Raw genomic sequence first — 9,232 nt, forward strand, 5'->3', positions numbered from 1 at the left:
ACGGAGTTCCCGCATACCCTCAGCCCCCACACACACAACTATCAACATCCCCCACCACAATGCTACATTTATTATAACTGATGAACCTACATTGAAACATCATCATCAAAGCCCACAGTTTTGGGGCGCCTGGGTGGCTCAGTCGGTTAAGCATCCGACTTCAGCTCAGGTCACGATCTCGCGGTCCGCGAGTTTGAGCCCCGCGTCGGGCTCTGGGCTGATGGCTCAGAGCCTGGAGCCTGCTTCTGATTCTGTGCCTCCCTCTCTCTCTGCCCCTCCCCCGTTCATGCTCTGTCTCTCTCTGTCTCAAAAATAAATAAACGTTAAAAAAAAAATTTTTTTTTTAAAAAAAGCCCACAGTTTACATTAGTGCTCACTCTTGGTGGTATTGGTCCTTTTAAGTTAAATGTTCAAGTGCACAACAACATGTGTGCCAGTTATTTCCTATTGTCTCTTAGCCCTACGTATACCCTTCCATATTCTTGATTTATTTAATGCTTAATAAGTGTTCCAGGACTACTGAACACATATTCAAGTTCTGAAAACAGCAATTACCAGATAGAAATGAACAAGATTTAGGAAGAACAGACTAGAAAATGGAAACTGCTCAGGTTTCTCATTTTCCTTATCAGAAGACACATACTGACCTGAAGCAATTTAAGCCTAGGCTATTTCCTATACCTAACATTAAGGATTAAGAGGCAAACACTCATTCTGGAAATATCAGACTTCTAGAATTATTGAGAAGCATTCATATGTGCCAAAGAGTAGGTTGGTGATTTTTAATATAATAGTGGAAAGGAATAACGATGTGATATTCATATTTTCTATCTAATGTTTATTTTTTTGAGAGAGCACGCATGCACACACGCATGAGTGGGGGAGGGAGAGGGAGACAGAATCTGAAGCAAGCTCCAGGCTCTGAGCTGTCAGCACAGAGCCTGACACAGGGCTTGAACTCACGAACCATGAGATCATGACCTGAGCTGAAGTCAGACACTTAACCAACTGAGCCACCCAGGCGCCCCTAAGTGATTTTCATATTAAGTCCAGTCTCATGTAAAAGGAATTTTGCATATTTTTGTGGGGTTTTTTTTTTAGAGATATACCATAAGCTCAGATTTGGGATGAAGTGCATTAAAGCTTGTCAAAAGTTTGAATCTAATAAATGAGCAGGTAATTAACATAAAAAAGGAAAGTCAATAGTGATAAAAGGGGAACAGAATGGAAGCAGAAGTGGCTCCTGAGGTTAACACTGGGTCAGTTCACCAGGAAAGAAATTCAGAATTAAAGCCCAATGTATTTATAACTTCCTTGGCTAGTCTATTTGGGGAGGATATACTGAAGTTGAGAACTGTCTATTGGTACAAAAGATTTAAAACCTGTACACCAGGACATCATTAGTATTGAGTAATTAATTCAAGATGAAGATGTGGCACATGATTAATGTGGATAATCTGTCACTCAATCATAAGATGTACAAGATTTATGGTAATTTCACGACTCTGAAAGGTGAAAATACAGGACAATTATGGCTCATATTTTGAAGGCTCTCATGAGAAAATTAAGGACAATCAAATATTGATAACCTAAATTCTAGAGGACTTTTGGGAACACAAATGGGTAAAGAATAACAAAAGAAGGTGATAACTGTCAGGACTTAGACCAATCAAAAGCCATGTCAGTTTGACATCTTTAACAAAAGATGAATTAAGATATGGTCCTCAATCTTCAGGAACTTGGAATCTTTTAGTGAGATTTAGATGAAAGAGAACAACCTATCAGGGGCGCCTGGGTGGCTCAGTCAGTTAAACAGCTGACATCATCTTAGGTCATGATCTCATGGTTTGTGGGTTCGAGCCCCGCGTCAGCTCTGTGCTGACAGCTCGAAGCCTGGAGCCTGCATCAGATTCTGTGTGTGTGTCTCTCTCTCTCTGCTCCTCCCCCACTCCTGCTCTATCACTTTCTCTCAAAAAAATGAAATAAACATTAAAAAAAAAAAAGAAAGAGAACAACATGTAGACTTTCCTAGTATATTCTTGGCAATACTAATATAAATTAGCAAGAGCCATGACCCTCTAGAAATTGTGATACACACAGTGACAGAGCATATAGGGCTTCAAGAAAATTACAGACAAGAGGGCTAAATGCTGTAACATACTAAGGGGCTCAATTATGTGATTAGTAGGTAAGATCTCTTTGGGAACACCAACTCTCACTAACTCACATAAATTCTTATACCTGTTATCAGAAAAAGAGCTAGGGACCAGACATGCCAATATGTTCTGTCACCACATTCTTGAGGACTAACCCTCAAGCTGAAATTCAGTGTGAATACATATGTATATGGCAGGGTATAGAAAAAAATTATAATTACATATATTTAAAGCAGAATTTCAATTTACTTTGACAATGAAACAGTATGACTGATATAGCATTAATATTATTCCAAGAAATCAGGAGCAGTGAAATCTGAGTATGTGGATCAAGGAAGCTTTGGAGAGACAAATTTAATTTTCCAGTGGAACCCATCAAATTTGTACATGTGTGAACTCTACAATCAGCTTGCTCACTAAACTTACCAACTTCTTAGCTTCTGCTCCACTCTTTATTTTGTGTGGATACTTTGCAATCACAGATGCTGCTTTTCTATAAGAGGAAAAAAAAAAAAAGAAAAGAAAATCAGTTAGTTACAAATCCAGGGAGGTCTTAATTTTTCTTAAACTGGAACACATATACAAGCAAATATTTAGCTTAAACTTTATCATAATAACTAATTTTCCACATCTGTGTCAAACTTTAAAAACTCAGATGAAATGACAGACCACCTGCATATCTTTTAGAAGTATTTTGAAAATCCTCACATTTGAGGATAGCATAATTTTAACTGTATATGTGAGACTAGGGAGATTCAGCAGACCAGTAGCCTTTCCTTTTGGGGATAAGCTAGTTTTCAGAAATTGTTTGTAACTCTCATAAAAATGTGCCACCTGGTGGTATTTAGACTACTAGATACCAAAGGGGTTTATGGATGGTTATTTTTAAATTCATGGCCTATAATTCCAACTGCATTCCGCCATGTCCTTATAGTTATATTCTTTTTTTCATTGCTCTCATCTCAGTTCTGCATAAAGCACTGACCTGTGATTCTTGCCCATCTCCACACACATCCAGCTCAATAATCTGGTGACACACTGGGCACACCCTGGGAGCTTACCAATGGTATCCTGTCTGTAATTTCAGTGCTAAATATAGTTTAGCAATGATGCTGATAAAAAAGCCAGAGTACATCTAAGTCTAAAGCATAAATACCAGGTAGTCTTTGCATCCTTGGTTCTTCATTCTGTTCTAATACATACAGACCTTTAGATTTGGATTTCAACCTCTATTAGCATGTAACTGATGATGAGTCTGGAAAGGTATGTTGAGGACAGTTTGTTGAGGGAACTGTTTCAGTAAAGACAAGTAGTAACAGACAACTGGCATTATGGAGCAAAGCCTGAAGGGAAAAATAATTAATCCTGAAAGGCCTTCTGTATGCCACAATGCATTTGGGCTTTATCAAGGTGAAGAGAAAATATTAATTATCTGATATGGAAGAATGGCAGGATCAGACAACTATTTTCAAAAGAATATACTGGCCACAATCAAGAGAAATGTATATCTGGGTAGGGAAATACATGCAGGCATCACCTGATTTTCCAGACTGATTTCCTCATTCCGACCATGTTCCATAAGCAAACTGAACTACTGACTTCCTGGAAAATGTCATACTCCTCAGGTCTCAATACCTTGACACATTTTGTTTCCTTTCTTAGACTATTCTTCCTTTCACTTATCCCTTGACAGGCTCCTTCAAAACTAAACATCTCTCGGGGCGCCTGGGTGGCGCAGTCGGTTAAGCGTCCGACTTCAGCCAGGTCACGATCTCGCGGTCCGTGAGTTCGAGCCCCGCGTCGGGCTCTGGGCTGATGGCTCAGAGCCTGGAGCCTGTTTCCGATTCTGTGTCTCCCTCTCTCTCTGCCCCTCCCCCGTTCATGCTCTGTCTCTCTCTGTCCCAAAAATAAATAAACGTTGAAAAAAAAAAAAATTAAAAAAAAAAAAAAAAAAAAAAAAAAAAACTAAACATCTCTCTGAAGCCTGGTGCGACATAAAATATAGGGTTGATGGGGCGCCTGGGTGGCGCAGTCGGTTAAGCGTCCGACTTCAGCCAGGTCACGATCTCGCGGTCCGTGAGTTCGAGCCCCGCGTCGGGCTCTGGGCTGATGGCTCAGAGCCTGGAGCCTGTTTCCGATTCTGTGTCTCCCTCTCTCTCTGCCCCTCGCCCGTTCATGCTCTGTCTCTCTCTGTCCCAAAAATAAATAATTAAAAAAATATATATATATAGGGTTGAATATCTCTGATTTTTAGATCATCAAATGTGTGGATGATAGAACAATTATTTTTTTTTGATAGAACAATTACTTTAAACAGGAAGTCACAAAAGATAAGGTAAGAAACATAATCAGTTTTGAATTTTTGAATGGGAAGGGAAGGAGAGAGCTGAGGTTAACTTTGAAAGGGTGGAGATAAAGGTAATAGCAGCCTAAAAATCTGAAGAAAAGTCAATGAGATACAGATTTGGAGTCAATGACATAACCAGTATCCAAAGCCAAGAATGTTAAGACTGCCAGGGAAAGTATAAAAATGAGAAAAAAGGACAAAGGGCAGACCTCTGGGAACTCCTAGCATTGGAATACAGGAGGTGAAAGAACAGACAGGAGTGCCATCGCAGAATTCAAGGCTAAGACTTGAATGCAATGAGCTAATGGTGGATGCCAGTGAGAGTTCAATAAGGTGAGATGTAGGTGACAGCATTTTCAGAGGAATGGCAGGATGACAATTATACCACAATGAGATAAAGAATGACCAGGGCTGAGAAAATCCAGACAAGAAACAGATTATTCAAGAAGCTTAACTGTAAAGTGGAGGAAAGAGACAGGAGCTAGCTAGAGGGTAGAGGGAAGTCAAGAAGGCTGTTATGTTTTTGCTTGTAAGAGCTGAGGGACTTAGGACATGTTTGTGAGCTAAGGGGCACAAGTAACTGGATGTGGGAATAATGGCTATGATAAGGGTCCTGGTGAGATGGACAGGATAGAATGGATCCAAGGATCGGCCAAACACCAACCAGATGAAGATCTGATTCCATGAATTTCATAGCACAGACCTCATACACTGTTTCATTATGGCTTAAAATCAAACTGCATTTTCAGCAATTCATATTTGATGATGGGGAAAACACACATCAGCTACACCTATTTTGCAATCAGATTGGGAACCGATTAGAAACGATCCTACAGAGCTCTGCCCAAATTATCCCAGAAATATTGTAGTAAGGTACAACCACAGAGTCAATACCCTCAGTTGTTGCTTTTTTCTCCTCTTGCATATGGTCCAAATATCCACTGGCCCCTCAGCCCTGTTAACTGCCACACATCCCAGGATGCATGCTACCAGAGAATGCTGCACCGTCCCACCTGTAAGCATTGTACTTGTGGATTGCCTGGTTCACGTTCTTCTCAAAGTTTGCGAGTTCTGCAAAGGCAACAAGAGGCTCGGGTCAACAAGAACCACGAGTAAACAAACGAAAACTGAGTTTTCCAGAAGGGGATGTAACAACTTCTTAAGGGACAGTGACCCTACGCTTCTACACGGGCCAGGCCCAAGACAGCCCAAACAGTGACACAGGAGTCCCCTGGAGGACTGACATTCAGCCACCAGCAATGGGCGCTGAAGGAAGATCCGTACGGAAGACTACCCGCTGCAAGGGGCCAGACCCATCCACAGGGCTGTGGGGACGGGAGAGAAGGAAGGAAAGGCAGTGAGGTAGGAAGAAAGGAGAAGAAAGCCAGCGGCGCCTGACGCGGCGCTAACCTGTGAGCATGTCCGTGATTCCCCCGTTGAGCGTCTCCTGTGGCGCCTTCCGTTTGCTCATGGTGGCCTGCACCCGAGGACCGCAGAGTGCTCAAAGCGGCGGACTGGCCCCCTCTCCCAGCTTTAAGGAGGGGCCGGGACTTGGAGAGGGGGGCAGGACCAACCCAGCCCTGGCAAAGCCAGCGCGACTTACTGAACAATGGCTGCCTCTGACAGGGGGCGCGGTGCGCGGCGCGCGTGGTGACGTCACGCGCTGGGGGCGGCGCCGGGGGCGGGGCTCTCGCGGCTCTTGCTGGGTGCGAGAGAGACGGGAACCACCCGGCGCAGGAGACCTGAAAGAGAAAGCTGGGCGAGATGGCTGGTTTCGTAACGGGGTTTCCGTAGGAAGACCTGGATTCTTAACAAGACAGTGTCTGTTTTCCCAGTACGTTTCTCTGGAATCCTCTCCCCAGAAGGGGAAAACTAAGGAGCCCGACTTTGTGAAGTCAACTCAGGTAGTCGGGTGGGAGATAGCATACCGAGGATACTTTTGTGCACATATTGTATGTGCACAATAATAGTTATTGAATGCACGAGGATAAGAGGCAAACACCGGCATCATACTTACTTGTGAAAACTTTCAGTAAGAATATGGTACCAGTGCACTGCAGTGGAGTTCCGTACTAGAGAGCAGGCAGGAACCTAGAATAAAATACGCCGTATTATAGGGAAGCCTCCTATAGGAAACTTTTAACAGATATGCCCGCCAATGTCAGAGTGTTTTATTTCTTATTCCCCTGCCTTTTGCGGTAGTGGCTAAAGAGAAAACAGTAGGATGCGGAGAAGTGCTTAACCTAGATAATGAGCAATGAAAATGTCATTAAAACGTAATGACCTGGACACCTGGCTCAGTCGGTGGAGCATGCTACTCTTGATCTTGGGGTTGTGGTTTGCCACTCTTGATCTTGAGATGGTGGGTTGGAGCACCAAGTTGGGTGTAGAGAGTACTTAAAAATAAAATCTTAATGGAAGCCTGGGAGGCTCGGTTAAGCGCCAGACTTTGGTTCAGGACATAATCTCATGGTTTGTGAGTTAGAGCCCCACATAGGGCTCTCTGCTGTCATCGAGGAGCCCGCTTTGGTTCCTCTGTCCCTTCCCCGCTTGCATTGTCTCTTCCTCTCCCTCTCTCTCTCAAAAATGAACATTAAAAAAAAATAAATAAAATCTTAAAAAAAAAAAAAAACCATGATGACCCATATCTGAGAAATTTACAGTTCTGCTTGAAAAATGGATATGTGACATCAATATTTTCACAGGTGTTTCTCTTGGGTTCATACTGAACTGCCAATTCCAGGCAATTGCTTTGTATGTAAATAAAATGAAAAGCTTATTACAAAATAATACATGGGTGCTGTAGAAATATTTGAAAATGTATAAATGGAGAAAAGAAAATTAAACAATTATCTCACCATCCAGCTTAACCATGATTAATTTTTTAGAACATACTTCTAGTATTATAATCTAGTCCTTTAAAAATTACCATTATTGGGGCGCCTGGGTGGCTCAGTCGGTTAAGCGTCCGACTTCAGCCAGGTCACGATCTCGCGGTCCGGGAGTTCGAGCCCCGCGTCAGGCTCTGGGCTGATGGGTCAGAGCCTGGAGCCTGTTTCCGATTCTGTGTCTCCCTTTCTCTCTGCCCCTCCCCCGTTCATGCTCTGTCTTTCTCTGTCCCAAAAATAAATAAACGTTGAAAAAAAATTTTTTTTTAAATTACCATTATTTCAGACACTCAGATCAATGGAATAGAATAGAGAACCCAGAAATGGACCCACAAACGTATGGCCAACTAATCTTTGACAAAGCAGGAAAGAATATCCAGTGGAAAAAGACAGTCTCTTCAGCAAGTGGTGCTGGGAAAACTGGACAGCAACATGCAGAAGAATGAACCTGGACCACTTTCTTACACCATATACAAAAATAAACTCAAAATGGATGAAAGACCTCAATGTAAGACAGGAAGCCATCAAAATCCTGGAGGAGAAAGCAGGCAAAACCCTCTTTGATCTTGCCCACAGCAACTTCTTACTCACACGTCTCTCTCTGGAGGCAAGGGAAACAAAAGCAAAAATGAACTATTGGGACTTCATCAAAATAAAAAGCTTCTGCACAGTGAAGGAAACAATCAGCAAAACTAAAAGGCAACCGATAGAATGGGAGAAGATATTTGCAAATGATATATCAGATAAAGGGTTAGTATCCAAAATCTATAAAGAACTTATCAAACTCAACACCCAAAAAACAAATAATCCAACTGACACATGAGAAAATGCTCAACATCACTCATCATCAGGGAAATACAAATTAAAAACACAATGAGGTACCACCTTACACCTGTCAGAATGGCTAACATTAACAACTCAGGCAACAACAGATGTTGGCAAGGATGCGGAGAAAGAGGATCTATTTTGCATTGTTGGTAGGAACGCAAGCTGGTGCAGCCACTCTGGAAAACAGTATGGAGGTTCCTCAAAAAACTAAAAATAGGGGCGCCTGGGTGGCTCAGTCGGTTAAGCGTCCGACTTCAGCTCAGGTCACGATCTCACGGACTGTGAGTTTGAGCCCCGTGTCAGGCTCTGGGCTGATGGCTCAGAGCCTGGAGCCTGCTTCTGGTTCTGTGTCTCCCTCTGTCTCTGCCCCTCCCCCGTTCATGCTCTTTCTCTCTCTGTCTCAAAAATAAATAAACGTTAAAAAAAAAAAAAAACCCTAAAAATAGAACTACCCTACAACCCAGCAATTGCACTACTAGGCATTTATCCAAGGGATACAGGTGTGCTGTTTCAAAGGGACACATGCACCCCCATGTTTATAGCAGCACTATCCACAATAGCCAAAGTATGGAAAGAGCCCAAATGTCCATCGATGGATGAATGGATAAAGAAGATGTGGTATATATATATACAATGAAGTATTACTCAGCAATCAAAAAGAATGAAATCTTGCCATTTGCAACTACGTGGATGGAACTGGAGGGTATTATGCTAAGTGAAAATAGTCAGAGAAAGACAAAAATCATATGACTTCACTCATATGAGGACTTTAAGAGACAAAACAGATGAACATAAGGGAAGGGAAACAAAGATAATATAAAAACAGGGAGGGGGACAAAACAGAAGAGACTCATAAATATGGAGAACAAACTGAGGGTTGTTGGAGGGGTTGTGGGAGGGGGGAATGGGCTAAATGGGTAAGGGGCATTAAGGAATCTACTCCTGAAATCATTGCTTCACTATATGCTAACTAATTTGGATGTAAATTTTAAAAAATAAAAAATAAAGTTAAA

At 42.2% G+C, this 9,232-nt stretch overlaps 1 protein-coding gene across 2 annotated transcripts in view; it reads right to left on the reverse strand.

Moving 5' to 3' along the window:
• The window catches only part of POLB (DNA polymerase beta), a 31,817-nt gene extending 25,695 nt beyond the window's left edge, over positions 1–6,122 (reverse strand). For both annotated transcript variants that reach the window (XM_086703593.1, XM_025921374.2), the window contains exons 1-3: positions 5,914–6,122; positions 5,517–5,574; positions 2,583–2,649 (exon numbers count right to left, since the gene is read on the reverse strand). In XM_086703593.1, the coding sequence (XP_086559719.1) occupies positions 2,583–2,649; positions 5,517–5,574; positions 5,914–5,974 (186 nt within the window). In that variant the 5' untranslated portion in view covers positions 5,975–6,122. The remainder of the gene's footprint in view (positions 1–2,582; positions 2,650–5,516; positions 5,575–5,913) is intronic.
• Between the last annotated feature and the right edge of the window lie 3,110 nt (positions 6,123–9,232).

This window comes from Puma concolor, chromosome B1 (genome assembly GCF_028749965.1).
Source record: "Puma concolor isolate L17-30 chromosome B1, mPumCon1.1.hap2, whole genome shotgun sequence".
Lineage (NCBI taxonomy): Eukaryota > Metazoa > Chordata > Mammalia > Carnivora > Felidae > Puma > Puma concolor.